Source organism: Heterodontus francisci, chromosome 7 (genome assembly GCF_036365525.1).
Source record: "Heterodontus francisci isolate sHetFra1 chromosome 7, sHetFra1.hap1, whole genome shotgun sequence".
In the NCBI taxonomy this organism is placed as follows: domain Eukaryota; kingdom Metazoa; phylum Chordata; class Chondrichthyes; order Heterodontiformes; family Heterodontidae; genus Heterodontus; species Heterodontus francisci.
Genome location: NC_090377.1, coordinates 12793654 through 12809796, shown reverse-complemented (window position 1 = coordinate 12809796; position 16143 = coordinate 12793654). Strand labels below are relative to the sequence as shown.

Below are 16143 nucleotides of genomic sequence, written 5' to 3'. Positions count from 1 at the left end.
CACAGGGGGTGCACTGTTGAGGTTGAAGCACCCCTGCCATTCCTTTAATAATTAGTTGACCCTTTGCTACTGCTAAAAAAATCTTACCAATACTACAACACCTTAGAATTATCAATAAAACCTTACTAGTACTGATAATCCTAATAAAAATCAATACAGTTCACTAGTTAAAATAAAGCTTACTCAGAAAGTGGACTGGAAGCAGCTACTTGAAGGTCAGGGGATGTATTCAAGGAGATGCTGAAGAGGGTTCAGAATAAATACGTTTCCACAAAGAAAAAGGGTCGGACTCACAAATCTGGACCACCCTCACCCCCCTGCAGGATATGAAAGAGCACACAGAGTTGGATAAGGCAAAAAGTGAAAGCTTATGCCAGATACTGAGAGCTCGATCCTGCAGAAAGCCTAGGGGAGTACAGAAGATGCAGGCATGAAATTAAAAAGGAAATTAGGAAAGCAAAGAGAGGGCATGAAAAAGTACTGGCAAGCAAAATCAAGGAAAACCCAAACTTGTTTTATAAATACATAAAGAGCAAGAGAATAACTAAGGAAAGATTAGGGCCAATGAGAGACCAAAAAGGTAACTTGTGTAGAGACACAAGACGTGGACATGGTTCTTAATGAATAATTTGAATCTGTTTTTACAAAGGAGACACGAAATATACAGTGTAGTTGAGGAGGGTGTGTAATATTAGATGGGATAAACAGAGTGAGGGGGGAAATATTAAAATATTTCGCATCCTTAAAAGTGGATAAATCACCAGGTCCAGATTGAAATCTATTTTAGGCTGTTAAAGGAAGAAGTGACAGAGGCTTTGACCATCATTTTCCAGTCATCTCTGGCTACAGGCATGGTGCTAGAGGACTGGTAATGTTGTACCGTTGTTTAGAAAGAGATAGCCCAAGTGAGTACAGATCAGTCAACGTAACCTCGGTGATGGGCAAATTATTGGAAAAAAATTCAGAAAGACGGTATAAACCATCATTTAGAGAGACACGGATTAATCGAGGACATTCAGCATGGATTTGTTAAGGGAAAATTGTGTTTGACTAACTTGATATAATTTTCTGAAGAAGTAACAAGTAGAGTCGATGAGGATAGCACATTTGATATAGCCTTCGTGGATTTTAGTAAGGCTTTTGATAAGGATCCGCGTGGCAGACTGATCGGGAAATAATCTTCTGTGACGTAGATTTTTCTATGTTTCTGTTGATCTCATTGCTGTTTTGTGGGATCTTGCTGTGTGAAAATTGGCTGCTGCGTTTCCTACATTGGCTACACTTCAGCAGTAATTCATTGGCTGTAAAATGCTTTGGGAAGTCCTGAGGTTGTGAAAGGACCCATATAAATACAAGATCTTTTTATCAAAATACACAATGGAGTTGTGCAGCACTTCAGTCAGAATCTGTGGAAAGACAGGATTAGCATCTCGGGTGGGGCTCATCTGAGTCTGTTCCTGAAAAATAGGCAGGTGCTGACTGATCCACTGGGCATTGCCAACCTTTAGTTGCACATTTCCAGTTACTCCAGTTTCTCTCTTTAATCTCCCCATCCATTGCATTTTTGAAGTGACTGGTTTTCAAACGCTGATGGTGCTGTGCATCTATCCTTACACTGTGCCATCGAGTACTCAAACCAGGAGCGGTGCTAAAATGTGTTTGTGAATGTAACAGCAATGATAAAGAGATGATTTTTTAAAAAATCAATACAAAAAAAATTGAACAATAATCATTTGAAATAAGTAAATAAATCGAGAGGCAGATGGTTTAGATGTTTTCAAAACAACAGCTACTTGAATTTATGTAGCACCTTTAACATAATAAAACATCTCAAGGCATTTCACAGGAACATCATTAAACAAAATTTGGCACTGAGCCACATAAAGAGATGACTCAAAGCTTGGTCAAAAATTTAGGTTTTAAGGAGTGTCTTAAAGGAGGAAAGCGGTTTAGGGAGGAAATTCCAGAGCTTCAGGCTTTGGTGGTAATGGAACTGCTAGTAAGGAAACTAGACAAGTACATGAGAGAAAAAGGAAAGATATGCTGAAAGGCTGAGATGAGGTAGAATGGGAAGAGACTCATGGAGTATAGACATCATTACGACTTAGTTGGGCTGGTTAATCTATTTTTGTGTTGTATATTCTATGTTTATGTGAATGACTTGGGTTTATACAGTGCCTATCCTATCATCTATGTCTCAGCGTTTCATATCCATTGATTTACTTTGGAAGCATGCAGGCAAACACAGCAGCCAGTTGCACATAGAAAGATTCCAGAAGCAGGAGATAGGACGAATGAGCACCTGATTAGTTATTGCTGGTGAAGGATATGGGGAGAACTCCCTGCTCTGGATTGGGTAGTGCCATTGGATCTTTTATGTCTACCAGCATAGGCAAATAGGGCCTCAGTTTCATATCTCACCTGAAAGACTGCTCCTCAGAATAAAGAAAGAAGTTGCATTTCTGTAGCGCCTTTCACAACATCAGACATCCCAAAGTGCTTTACAGCCATTTGTAATGTAGGAAATGCAACGGCTGATTTGTGCACAGCAAGCTCCCATAAACAGCAACGTGATAATGACCAGGTAATCTTTTTATAGTAATGTTGTTTAAAGGAAGAATATTGGCCAGGACACTGGGGAGAAACTCCCTGCCGTTTGTTGACGTGGGATCTTCTTTCTACACTTGAGAGGGTAGATGGGACCTCGGTTTAACGTCACTTCTGAAAGACGGCACTTCTAGAGGAGTGTCAGCCGAGAGTATGTGCTGAGGTTTCTAGAGTGGGACTTGAACCCACAACCTTCAGACACAGGTGAGAGTGCTATCCACTGAGCCATGGTTGACAAAACAGCATTGCATTAGACAGTCAGCCTGGATTGTGCGCCTAATTCCTGGAATTATTTTAATAATGAGAGTAACACCATTTGGATTTTCCCCTCACAGAATGGCTCACTGTGGGCAGAGCTGGAGAAGCTCAGGGACGCCAACAGCTTCATGTCTGAGGAACGGATACTCAACATCTTCCATGGACTCTGCAGGGGGCTGAAGGCCATCCACGACAAGGGCTACGCTCACAGGTAAATAGTCCTCTTAATGTTGGTGGTCTGTGTACGTCAGGGAGATGTGTGTGCGTGACAGCCATTCCACAGCAGGTAGCATTTTTGCTTCCGACTCGAGAGGCTGTGGATCCAGATCCCACTCCAGAGTATTGAACCCACAATCCAGGCTGAAACTTCCAGTGCAGTGATGAGCGAGTCCTGCACTTACAGAGCTGCCGTCTTCATACAAGATTTAAACTGAGACCCTGTCTGAACTCCCGTGGTGGATGTCAAAGATCCCATCGCACTATTTTGCAAAAGAGCAGGGGACTTCTCCCCAGCGTCCTGCTCAATATTTTTCCCTCAACCAACAGCACTAAAACCAGATTATCTGGTCATTACCACATGGCTGTTTGTGGGATCTTGCTTTGCGCAATTGCTGCATTTCTACATTATAACAGTGACTGCACATCAAAAGTGCTTCATTGGCTGTAAAGTGCTTTGGGACGTCCTGAGGTTGTGAAAGGCGCTATTTAAATGCAAGTTCTTTTCTTTTGCTCAATTATTTACGTTCTCTCAGGGACTTGAAGCCCACCAATGTTCTCCTAGATGACAATGAGCAACCTGTGTTGATGGACCTGGGGTCAATGAATAAGGCAAGGATTGAGGTCAAAGGGTCACGAGAAGCCATGACAATCCAGGTAAAAGTGACGGGTGAAGGAAATGGATTATTTTTGTTTGGCTTGTTTTTCTCCCCTTGCCAATTATTTTGTTTTGCATTTTATTGTATAGTCCAGCCCTTATAATTGCTAACTACTTGATTGCATAGAATCTTACAGCACAGAAGGAGGCCATTCAGCCGTCATGTCAATGCAGTCTGCTTGCAAGAGCTATTCAATTAGTCCCACTCTCCTGCTCTTTCCCCACCTCCCTGCAAATTGTGTGCAGTTTCTGAAAACTAGAGCCAAAGATGATCAAACTTTGAAGTGAAACAATTCAGAGCAAAAAAGAATGATACTTCTAAAGTACGCTGTGTAAAATCAGTATTGGTCCCTGAGCATGTTGACAGAAATCTTGTGCCCACCAAATGGTAGCATGAAGAGTCGCTGATCTCCTTTTCTATAGTTAGAAGCCTTGAGTGTCCAAAGCTTACACTGTGACAGTGTGGAAGCACTTGCACACAAGTCCCTACAGTCTCCTCACATCCTAAGACATGAAATAATTTCATTCACTTAGGATGGATGAATGATCAAATGAAAGCTGTCAGGATTCAAGCCCAGATGCCTCTGGTACCCAGAGCAGAACCAGATCAACTGAACTGTTGAGGATTTTAGAGTATCACAGCCATAAAGCTTTGTACTAACACAGCAACCACCTTGTCTTCTCAAAATTTGCGGACGACATCGAATTGGGGGACATAGTTGAAACTGAGGAAGACTGTCCCAAAATACAAGAAGACATTAATAAACTTTCAGAATGGGTGTGCAATTGGTAAATTAATTTCAATGTAGCTAAGTGTGCAGTGGATGTAGGTAAGTGTGGGGTGGTGCATTTTGGTAGGAAGTATAAGGAGGCCACATACCCCTTGGAAAATAAGCGTCTAAATTGGGGACAGGAGCAAAGGTATCTAGGGTTACAGATATACAAATCACTAAAAGTAGCGACGCAGGTTAATAAGACCGTAAAAAGCAAACAAAGCACTGGAATTCATTTCCAGAGGGATAGAATTGAAAAGCAGAGAAGTTAAGTTAAACTTGTAGGGAACCTTGGTTAGACCACATGAGAGAACTGTACATAGTTATGGCCTCCTTGTTATAAAAAGGATACAGAGGCACTGGGGCTGACCTGATAGAGGCTTTTAAGATTATGAAGGGGTTTAATAAGGTAGACATAGAGAAGATGGTTCCTAGGGACCATAAATATAAGGTAGTCACTAATAAATCCACTAGGGAATTTAGGAGAAACTGGATGGATATGGATCTGTTTAGCTGAATGGCATGTTTCCGTGCTGTATATTCCATATAACTCACTGCTGTGTTGATATTTAGTTGTTCTGTTCCAGGACTGGGCAGCTCAGCGTTGCACCATATCGTACCGAGCTCCTGAGCTCTTCAGCGTTGCGAGTCACTGCATCATAGATGAGCGCACTGACATATGGGTATGTCACAAAACTACTGTGCTTATGTTCAAACGCCGTTGATTTTAAACAGGCACCCCAGAACCCAATCACCACAGGAGTTAATTCTGAATGGATTTGAACCATAGGATTTACAGCACAGGAGGAGGCTGTTTGGCCTGTTCTGTCTGTGCTGGTTCTTTGCTAGACCAATTGAAAACTGATCGATAAGGGCACCAAAAAAGCCTGGCCTAGATATGATGCCTGCATGTAATGACACCACAAGCCCTCGCCAGAATGGAGAGGATTGGGTAATTTCCTCAACAATCACGACTTTTCAGGAGTGACATTAGGAAACACTTCTACATATACAGGGTAATGGTGTCAGAAAAGCACAGTAGGAGGCCATTCAGCCCATTGAGTCCATGCAGTTCTCTGTAGAGCAATCCAGTCAGTCCCATTCCCCGACTCTATCCCCGCAGCCCTGTAAGTTTATTTTCCTCAAGTGCCCATCCAATTCCTTTTGGTAGAAGTTTGGAACTCTTTTCCACCACTGAAAATTGATGTTAGATGAGTTGTAAATTTTAGATCTGAGATTGATAGATTTTTGTCATTCAAAGGTATTAAGGGATATGGGGCAATGACAGATGTGTGGAGTTAGTTTGCAGATCAGCCATGATCTCATTGAATGGCAGCACTGACTCGAGGGGCTAAATGGCCTTCCCCTATTCCTCTGCCTGGAGACCACCCTGCAGTAAGTGACTGGGATTAATTTTATGCACATAATTTGTGTTATGTAGCTATCCTCCGCTCATTGCATTTTTCTGGTGAAATGATCCTGCATTTTTTTAATATGGAAACTTTGCTGCAGTTTTGGTTATTGGTTCTTTTTGCTGTTGTTTTGTAGAGTCCCTGTCTGAATAGACTGCTGTAAAATAAACTGCTACAAGTCCGTCCATAAGTCCTGCCCCACTTCCAACTCATTAGCTGGCAGTTGTGTACTGTGCACACACAGTGGACACAGATATGGTCACATCAGAACTGAAGGGAATAGCAGACAAAGCCATTAGGGCACACAGTTCCAAATTGTTTACATAGTTACATGCAACTCAGACTGAAGTGTGGGTGGCCAGAGCTGATCAACAGTCCAAGCTAAAATTTGTTTGCATATCAGGAAGGTACTGGACTACTTTCAGTTCTGTCCTCTCCACACAGCAAGTACAAGATGCCAGATGATGTGAAGGATGGAAAGTATACGGCTCTCATCTCCAGGTGTTGTTTCCACACCCTCTCCCTGGAGAGTTATGCCTCTGTAAATGCATCGCCCACACTCCCACAGTTCTCCAAAAGCAGTAGCATCATGGAAGTGTGAGGTTTCTGAGTCATTTAGTCCATATTCTACAATGTATACTGGAATGGTTCCAGGGTTGAGGGATTACAGTTACATGGAAAGACTGGGAGAAGCTGGGGTTGTTCTCCTTAGAGCAGAGAAGGCTAAGAGGTGATTTGACAGAGGTGTTGAAAATCATGAAGGGTTTAGATAAAAATAAACTATTTCCAGTGGCTGAAGGGTCAATAACCCATGGACTCAGATTTAAGGTGATTGGCAAAAGAAGCAGAGGTAACATGAAGAAAAATCTTTTTAGGCAACGAGTGGTTAGGTTTTGGAATGCACTGCCTGGAAAGGGCGGTGGAAACGGATCCAATTGTTACCCTTCAAAAGGGAATTGGATAAATGCTTGAAGGAGGAAAAATTGCAGAGACGTCGGGTGTGGGACTAACTGGATTGCTCTTCAAAAGAGCCAGCACAGACTTGATAGGCCTAATGGCCTGTTGGTGCTATACTATTCTATGATTCTATATAGGTAGGATTCAGTTCCTACTGCTATTGACTGCTTTGTTTTCAGTCCATGATTTGTGCGACTGTGCCATGATGTATGTACAAAAACTCAAGAAATAGGAGCAGAAGTAGACCATATGGTCCATCGAGCCTGCTCCGCCATTCAATACGGTCTGATCTTTGGCTTCAATTCCACTTTCCTGCCCGCTCCCCATAACCCTTGAATCCCTGCGAGGCCAAAAATCTATCTATCTCAGCCTTAAATGTATTCAATGATGGAGCATCCACAATCCTCTGGGACAGAGAATTCCAAAGATTCACAAACCTTTGAGTGAAGTAATTTCTCCTCATCTCAGTCCTAAATGATTGACCCCTTATCCTGAGACTGTGTCCCCGTGTTCTAGATTCCCTGACCAGTGGGAACAATCTCTCAGCTTCTACCCTATCAAGCCCTTTCAGAATCTTGTATTTCTCAATTAGATCGCCTCTCATTCTTCTAAACTCCAGAGAATATAAACTCTGGTCTCTTGCACTGTGTTGCAGTGACTGATTTATTTATTTTCAGTCCTTAGGCTGTGTGCTGTATGCTATGATGTTCCTGGAAGGGCCGTATGATAGCATCTTTCACAGGGGAGATTGTGTTGCATTGGCCGTACAGAATGCAATAACCATTCCAGAAAACTGCAGGTAAGGATCAGTTGGTAAATTGCTGTTTGTTTTTTGCGAGCATTTGTTTTTGGTCGGGAGAATTACCTGTTGTAAAGATTTGGGAGGTACAGTTTAAAAGGCGTAAGTGAAAATACTTAACTGCTTTAAATTAACCTTCTCTCCAGCTTTCTCCACATCTCTGTTGAGTGCCATAGATTCATAGTAATTGTTTTGCACTGTCTTTGTTGCGGGGTGTGTTCTACCAGATGTTCCAGCTGAAGATTGATGCATCATAGACACAAACCTATTTTTTATCACTGTGTGGTGTGACACAATGTACAAGTGCACATTATCAAATATTGACTGCATTTTGTAGCTGCCATTTCCAGTGTGGTCACTCGGATTTCAGTAAAACTATAATGGGAGGCGTGTGGGATGTCCATACGCTAAAATCTTGAAGAGTGAACAACAATGATAGATTCTTTCCTTGCCAACATGGGTTGTCTCTGGAGAGAGCATTAACACCAGAGTCAAGCAACAAGAAAGCATCCGAGAAGAAAAGTGAGAACAGACAGTCACCGTATCCAACTGTGACTCACTGAGTCGCGCTCTTACCTCTGAGTCAGAAGTGTTCGGTTTAAGTCCCACTGCAGAGACTTCAATGCAAAATCTAGACTGACACCCCTGTGTAGTAATTGTGGGAGCACTGTACTGTCAGAGGGGGTATCATTAGATGAGATATTAAACCAAGGCACTGTCTGCCCTCTCAGATGGATGTAAAAGATCCCACACCCATTACTTCGAAGACATATTTAGCCTTCAACCAACATCATTTAAAAAAAAGAGATTATTTGATCATTATTTCATTGTTGTTTGTGGGAGCTTGCTGTGCCACGTTTCCTACATTATAACAGTCACTAAGCTTCAGAAAGTATTTCATTGGCTGTAAAGCACTTTGGAACATCATGAGGTCATGAAAGGTGCTATACAAATGCAAATTCTTTCTTTAGATTGTGCAAACTAGTGCATCGCACTCCCCGTCTGGCTGAAATGCTGCCTTCTAGAGTGGGAGATGGAAGTGGTGGAGAAAAAATTTCAGGCAAAGCTCTGAGAAACGACAGGGGGAATGTGAGGAAGAGCTTTTCTATGCTGTGTGATAATGATCTGAAATTCGCTGCCCACGAGGGTGGTGGAAGCAGTGACTGAGACAATCAATGATTTCAAAAGGAAATTGGATGGACACTTGAAGGAAATAAACTTGCAGGGGTATGGGGATCAAGTGGTGGAGTGGGACTGACTGGATTTCTCCATGGAGATCAGGCATGGACGCGATGGGCTGAATGGCCTCATTCTGTGCTTTAAATGACTCTCCCCAACTGCCAAAGGCAAGCATGCCAATTTCCGGTGACCATGATTACCCACAATGTAGTTACCTATACCACAGATGTACTTATGGGTACAGATCTGCCACTAGTGATGTATTCAGCAAAGAGCTTTTGGTGAAAGAAATGTTTTATTAATAATGTGGTACGTTTTTTGAATTTGAATCCAGGACAGATCATTGCAATGGAGTTGTCCTGTCCTGAAAATAGATCTGTTCATCTAAAAATATTTTTACATTTGGGGTGACCTAATAGAGGTCAATAAAAATATGAAAGGATGCGATAGGGTTGATGCAGAGAAGTTGTTTCCACTTGTGATCCAGAACTAGGGGCCATAAATATAAGATAGTCACTAATAAATCCAATCGTGAATTCAGGAGAAACGTCTTTACTCAGAGAGTGGTGGGAATGTGGAACTCGCTGCCCAAGGATTGGTTGAGGTGAAAAGCATAGATGTATTTAAGGGGACGCTAGATAAGTACATGAGGGAGAAAGGAATAGAAGAATATGGTGGTTGGGTTAGATAAAGTAGTGGGTGGGAGGGGGCTAGCATGGAGCATAAACACTAGCATAATGAGCTGAATGGCCTGTTTCTGTGCTGTAAATTCTATGCAAAATATATTTTTGTATGTAATTTCTGTTGTGAACTGAATTCACTGCTTCTTTATATCGTAGATACACACAGTCCTTGCAACATCTGCTGACCTCTACGATGGTTACTAACCCCCAAGAGCGACCAAATATTACCTGGGTGTTGAACCAGACCAAACAGCTGCTGCCGGTAGGAGCCGTCCAGGAGACTAATATGATCTGATTTTGGCACCGCAAACACGAGTGGCTTGATTTATCCTTGGGAGCGCCTTGAGTTTATCGGCTCTCAGACCTTTTGAAGCTGCTACACACAACATATAAAATCATACCATCAGCAGATCTGGCAACAGGACTGAACCTCATGTATTCATTGTATTCCCAAACCATATGGACTCGAGTTTTTTAAAATTTTCAGTTGAGAGGAGGGGGACAAAGAATTGCATATTTTTTCTTCTTTCCAAAGGCAATTGGCTGCTCGTTTTGCTCCATTACCTCTTCCTGTGCTTTTTCACGTTCTTGCATTTGAATCGATATTTACCCACCAAACCCAGAGGTACCTTTGAAGCTTTGAAGAACGGTGAAAAATCCTGGACAGTTTTACGTCTTTGAGGCAAAGAAGCCGGGTGGGGGTTGGTTGGTCATGCACTGTGTTTATTTTTAGAGAATAGCGATTGCTGGTGCCTGAAATAATCATTGTTCACCTGCTGCCTTCAATCTGATAGGAAATGTCAATCACCTTTCTCCATAAGGAAGCCCAATCCTAATCTCAGTAGCCAGGTGGCAGCAGGTAGCCATGATCCATCACTTGTATTGCTCTAGTTTACTCTGGACTTTCAGTATTGGTACTGACACTACAAGTCCCAGCCAGAGTGAAGATTATCGGGTAATTCCCCATCAGTCACTACTGTAAATGACTGGGATTGATTTTACGTAAATAATTCATATTCTGTAACTATCCCTGGCTCATGGCATCTTGCTGGAGTAATAATCCTGCTGTACCTGGGAGCTTCTGTCTGTTGTAAAGTTGGTGAAGAGTTTGGAGACTGAAGTCCTGCCCCTGCTTCCAATTCATAGGCTGACATATGGTATTAATATTCACTCTGCATGATCTTTTGCCCTGCACCAACTCCAGCTGTCCTATATGGGGCTGCCGGACTGTCAAGGTGCAGTTGAAGAGGTGGCCTTGCACTGCAGAAAGGGCACATTTTAAAACATTGCATTTATAAGGGAAAAGTCCGATACAGCTTGTTGAACTTCTATTTTCATGTATGCAACTGAGAGAGCTACCTTGATGATCATTAGAAGTTTTAACAGCACGTGTAAAAACCTTATTAACCTTTCCCATGCAGCACAGCCCTGCCACATCCCCAACCCCAGCTTGTGATGCTTTTAAAATGTGCAGTCAAAGTAGAACTTTGTATCTCACCTGTGCTTTATTTGGGATCATGAGAGAGCTGAGTCCACCCCGACCATCTTTTCCAGTGTTATTCCTGCAAAGTTGTGCGGCGACACTCGCAGTTGAACACTGGGCAGTTCCGAACAGGCTCTGCTTCTCTTCCCCTTTACCTCATCACTCCCCCCTCACCAAGATAGAGTACCGTGCTTCTATTGAGGACTAACGTAGAGCGAGTGACCAAGTTGAAATCAACCCAGTCCAAGCAAACTGGTAAGAACCCTAAAACCACACCCCCGCCCATGCCCACAGCCAAACAGGGAACGAAAACTGCAGGTCAGAGCTAAACCAAATAAATATTTTCTTGAGTGCCTGCCACCCTTTAAGTTCCTGCTCCATCTCTGACCATTTCTTTCTGCGCCAGCTTATTTAGACCTTTTCCCTGCTGTGTTCCAAGCACCTGACTGTGCCTCCTCAAAATGGACAATCCTTTTTGTAAAAAATATCAAACTGCCAATCTCCACCTTGTGTGAAGCTTCCTTTTCACTTCCGCAAGTAAAAACATGAAACCACGAGACCTCTTCAATCAAAATCTTTAGTCGTGGTAATGTTTCAGTTCCTTGTCAGAAGACTGGGCTTGCACACTTGTACGCACATGTTATTTATAACAAAAACAAAGTACTGCAACTGGAAACTTGAAATAAAAAAAGGTGCTGGAAGCAGAGTAGAAAGAGAAGCTGGAGTTGGCGTTTTAGGTTGATGACCTTTCGTCAGAACTCGAAGGTGTTAGAGATCAGTGGCGTTTAAGCAAGTACAGAGACTGATTGGAGGGGATGTGGTTGGCCAGGGAAGGAATGAAAACAAAATGTCTGTTATAGGGTGGATATTATTTTTAACCGACATTATCTTGGAATAGTACAGCACAGAAGGAAGCCATTCGACCCATCGAGTCCGTCAGTTCGAAGAGCAATCCAGTTAATTTACTCTAAAATAAAAGCTAAATACTGCAGATGCTGGAAATCTGAAAAATAAGCAAAAAATGCTGGAAATACTCAGCAAGTCTAGCAGCATCTGTGGAGGGAGAAGCAGAGTTAACGTTTCACGTCAGTGACCTTTCATCGGAACTAGCAAAGGTTAGAAAGGTTTTAAGCAAATAAAATGGAGGTGAGGCAAAAGATAACAAAAGGGAAGGTGTTGATAGGACAGAGGGTCGCAGAGAATAACTGACAAGAAGGTCATGGAGCAAAGGCAAAGGGTGTGGTGAAAGACAAAGCGTTAGTGCAGAGAGGGTGTTAAATGACAGAATAATGAACAGCCGCCTTGGCCAAAAACACAAACGTGAAAAAAAATAGTGGGCAGGCACATGGTAAAAAAATGAATGATGAAACCAGCTAAAATAAAATAAAAATAAAAAAGGGCGGCCAGTCATGCTCTGAAATTATTTAACTCAATGTTCAGTCCGGTAGGCTGTAGCATGCCTAATCAGTAAATGAGATGTTCCCCGAGCTTGCGTTGATGTTCACTGGAACATTGCAGCAAGCCCAGGACAGAGCTGTGGGCATGAGAGTTGAAATGGCAAGCGACAGGAAGCTCGGGGTCATGTTTTCAGACTGAGTGAAGGTGTTCTGCAAATCTGCGTTTTGTCTCCCCAATGTAGAGGAGACTGCATTGTGAGCAGCGAATACAGTATACTAAATTGAAAGTACAAGTAAGTCGCTGCTTTACCTGAAAGGAGTGTTTGGGACCTTGGATAGTGAGGAGAGAGGAGTAAAAGGGCAAGTATTACACCTCCTGTGATTGCAGGGGAAGGTGTCGAGGTAATGGAGGAGTGGATCATGGTGTCGCGGAGGGAACGATCTCTTCGGAATGCTGACAGGGAAATGGAGGAGAAGATGCGTTTGGTAGTGGCATCACGCTGGAGGTGGCGGAAATGGCAGAGGATGATCCATTAGATGTGGAGGCTGGTGGGGTGGAAAGTGAGGACAAGGGGAACTCTGTCGCGGTTCTGGGAGGGAGGGGAAGGGGTGAGGGTAGAGATGCGAGAAATGGGCCGGACACGATTGAAGGCCCTGTCAACCACAGTGGGGGGGAATCCTCAGTTGAGGAAAAAAGAAGACATATCAAAAGTGCTATTGTGGAAGTTTGCATCATCAGAGCAGATGCGTCGGAGAGTGAGAAACTGGGAGAATGGATGGAGTCCTTAGAGGAAGCAGGGTGTGAAGAAGTGTAGTCGAGGTAGCTGTGGGAGTTGGTGGGCTTCTAATGAATATTAGTAGACAGCCTATCCCCAGAGGTGAAGTCAAGGAAGGGAAGGGAAATGTCGGAGATGGACCATGTAAAGGTGAGGGAAGGGTGGAAATTGGAAACAAAGTTGATAAAGTTTTCTAGTTCGGGCCGGGAGCAGGAAACGACACCGATTCAGTCATCAATGTACCGGAAAAAGAGTTGGGGAGGGGGCCTGAGTAGGACTGGAACAAGGAATGTGCTCCAGAGAAAGAGAGGATATGTCCATTGTTAAATTTCTTTATATTTTCAGTTCGACTTTCCGTTTTTCCTTTGAAAGGCAAGAATCAAGCCATACCAAAAAAGCCCGTCCAGTACTGCATTGTGCAGTGCAGTTATTTATCAAGAACATATATTTTTTTAAACATGCTGTCATATGTCCAGCAAAGTACAGGCCAAAGTGCAGTCTTGTCGCATTTGTTTGCTGTTTGTTGATTTTGCTCTGCACAAAATAGCACACACTGCCCGATGGAACACTGCTTTTAATTCATTGTGAGAAACACTTGAGATATAATCAGATGCAGTAGTTTCAAGTATGTCCATTTGTTGGGAGCAGGTTTGATTATAAGTTACCCATATTAGTTTGCATCTAATTTCATTCCATAGTCACAGCCTTCACTTTCCTTAAACTAACTTGATGTGACATCGGTGAGCAGATGTATGGGTCTTTGGTCTCATTCTGTGGCTTATATGTTCCCCACCCACTCCACCGATGCCTTGTGCTTGTTTTTTCACTGTTTCATCTGTTATAACCTTGTGTATATAATTATTGTACTCTGTCTGCAATCCAGCTATTGGGTCATTTGCATGTTTTTAAGATACAATGAATAGTTGAAATTACCTGTTTTACTCTGTGTGCCCTTTGACCCCGCCCCCCCCCCCCCCCTTCCCCACTGTAGTTTGTCGATCTTACTGTTTGAAAACCTCTTCCTCCATTTCATATTTGAGATTTGGTTTATTCCCCTTCCCCCACCAATTATTTGCATGTTTTAAAGTGCAAACCGTGTTGTTAGGTAACTGCAGGTGAAGTGAGGTGAGATCCACAATGAAAAGCAGAAAAACAGACCAGGTTGGTCAGCGCCTAAAAAGGAGGAGAAACCTCAGGGTCAAGCGTTTGCCAGAAAATTCTGAGGCTGTCCCCCAAAACGTTAACCTGTCTTTTCTCCTTTTAACAGGCTTGTTAGATTTGCTGTGGGATTTCCTGAATGAAGGCACTAAAGCTCCGAGGCGTATTACTGGTGTATGTGTGCTTACTGCATTTGTCCAGGATTACTTTGTCCTCGGGCGTTAGCTCGTTTAAAACAAAAAAGCGGAGAGTCAACAAGTGCAATAAGCATTTGTGCACTGGCATCCCATAACTTCTGGCAGCCATTGGGTTTTATGTGGATTGCGAAGTGTGTGTGTTAAGTTTACCTCAACTTTAGAAACAAAAAACTGCGTGGTTAGAAAAACCCAGGGTTTAACATAGATCTTAAATTCATGAATCTCATCTGTTAAAAATTCTGTGTGTTTATTTTTAACCTATTGTATCAAAAGCTTAAATGGATCTATCGTGAATTTTTGCACAATCTTCTGGGTCTGTCTGGATCTGAGATTGTAAGTATCTCATTCGCGATAGATCGATACTACAAGGGGTCTTTGCTGAGAATTGCCCTGTATGTCTTGGTAGTTTGAAAGTGATTCAGTGGTCAGTTTTTCCTCCTAGATCTTAGGATAACGGCATGACTTGTGACACTGCTGACCCCCCACCCCCACTTCCTTTTATGACAATCTCACTATTACCTCCCTCTCTGCACAGTGGACTAATTACGTAATCTTTGCACTTGAGCAGGGTGGATTAGACTTTCATTTCCCCTTTGCAGTGTGTATGTTTACTGTAATAACCCGAGCAATTCTCTGCACCCTTGAAACCACTCTGCGTCCGGTAGTAGACAAAGTGGTTTTAGCATCGGTACCATTTAACTTTAACTCACAATACTGTTGGGGATTACATACCTGAGTGGAATGCGACCAGGTATTTTTCTCTCTCAAATCTGTTTTAAGTCCTTTTAAAGTTTATTTCAATCATAGTTTCTGTATTTCATTCTGGAAGTATGGAAAATTTAAAACAAAATGTTGCTTTTGCACTTTATTCAATATTGTTTGTCTTTTTTTATCCAGTGACAACCGTGTCATTACGAAGAAGAGAAAAAGTGTGTTTACATCTTTGTAGAATGACTTTTCCTGTTGCACAGTGGGAAACCATACAGTAAACCAAGTAAGCAGGGATAATAGAGGAGTTTAGGATTTTTTTTTTTATTCATTCATGGGATGTGGGCGATGCTGGCCAGGCCAGCATTTATTGCCCATCCCTAATTGCCCTTGAGAAGGTGGTGGTGAGCTGCATTCTTGAACCGCTGCAGTCCATTTGGGGTAGGTACATCCACAGTCCTGTTAGGAAGGGAGTTCCAGGATTTTGACCCAGCGACAGTGAAGGAATGGCGATATAGTTCCAAGTCAGGATGGTGTGTGACTTGGAGGGGAACTTGCAGGTGGTGGTGTTCCCATGTATTTGCTGCCCTTGTCCTTCTCGCTGCTAGAGGTCGTGGGTTTGGAAGGTGCTGTCGAAGGAGCCTTGGTGCATTGCTGCAGTGCATTTTGTAGATGGTACAGACTGCTGCCACTGTGCGTCGGTGGTGGAGGGAGTAAATGTTTGTAGATGGGGTGCCAATCAAGCGGGCTGCTTTGTCCTGGATGGTGTCGAGCTTCTTGAGTGTTGTTGGAGCTGCACCCATCCAGGCAAGTGGTGAGTATTCCATCACACTCCTGACTTGTGCCTTGGAGATGGTGGACAAGCTTTGGGGAGTCAGGAAG

General features: G+C 42.9%; 1 protein-coding gene across 4 annotated transcripts in view; it reads left to right on the top strand.

Annotated features, from left to right (window-relative positions):
• stk16 (serine/threonine kinase 16) overlaps positions 1 to 16143 on the top strand; it is a 64529-nt gene that overhangs the window by 15143 nt on the left and 33243 nt on the right. For 2 of the 4 annotated variants that reach the window (XR_010975291.1, XR_010975290.1), the window contains exons 4-8: positions 2943 to 3076; positions 3618 to 3738; positions 5100 to 5195; positions 7559 to 7680; positions 9699 to 15304. Coding sequence is in view for 2 of the 4 variants with exons in the window: in XM_068034807.1 (XP_067890908.1) it covers positions 2943 to 3076; positions 3618 to 3738; positions 5100 to 5195; positions 7559 to 7680; positions 9699 to 9837 (612 nt within the window). In the remaining 2 variants the exon portion in view is untranslated. Of the gene's footprint in view, positions 1 to 2942; positions 3077 to 3617; positions 3739 to 5099; positions 5196 to 7558; positions 7681 to 9698; positions 15422 to 16143 lie in introns of those variants that run through there. The other 2 variants (XM_068034807.1, XM_068034808.1) reach the window with 1 other exon arrangement.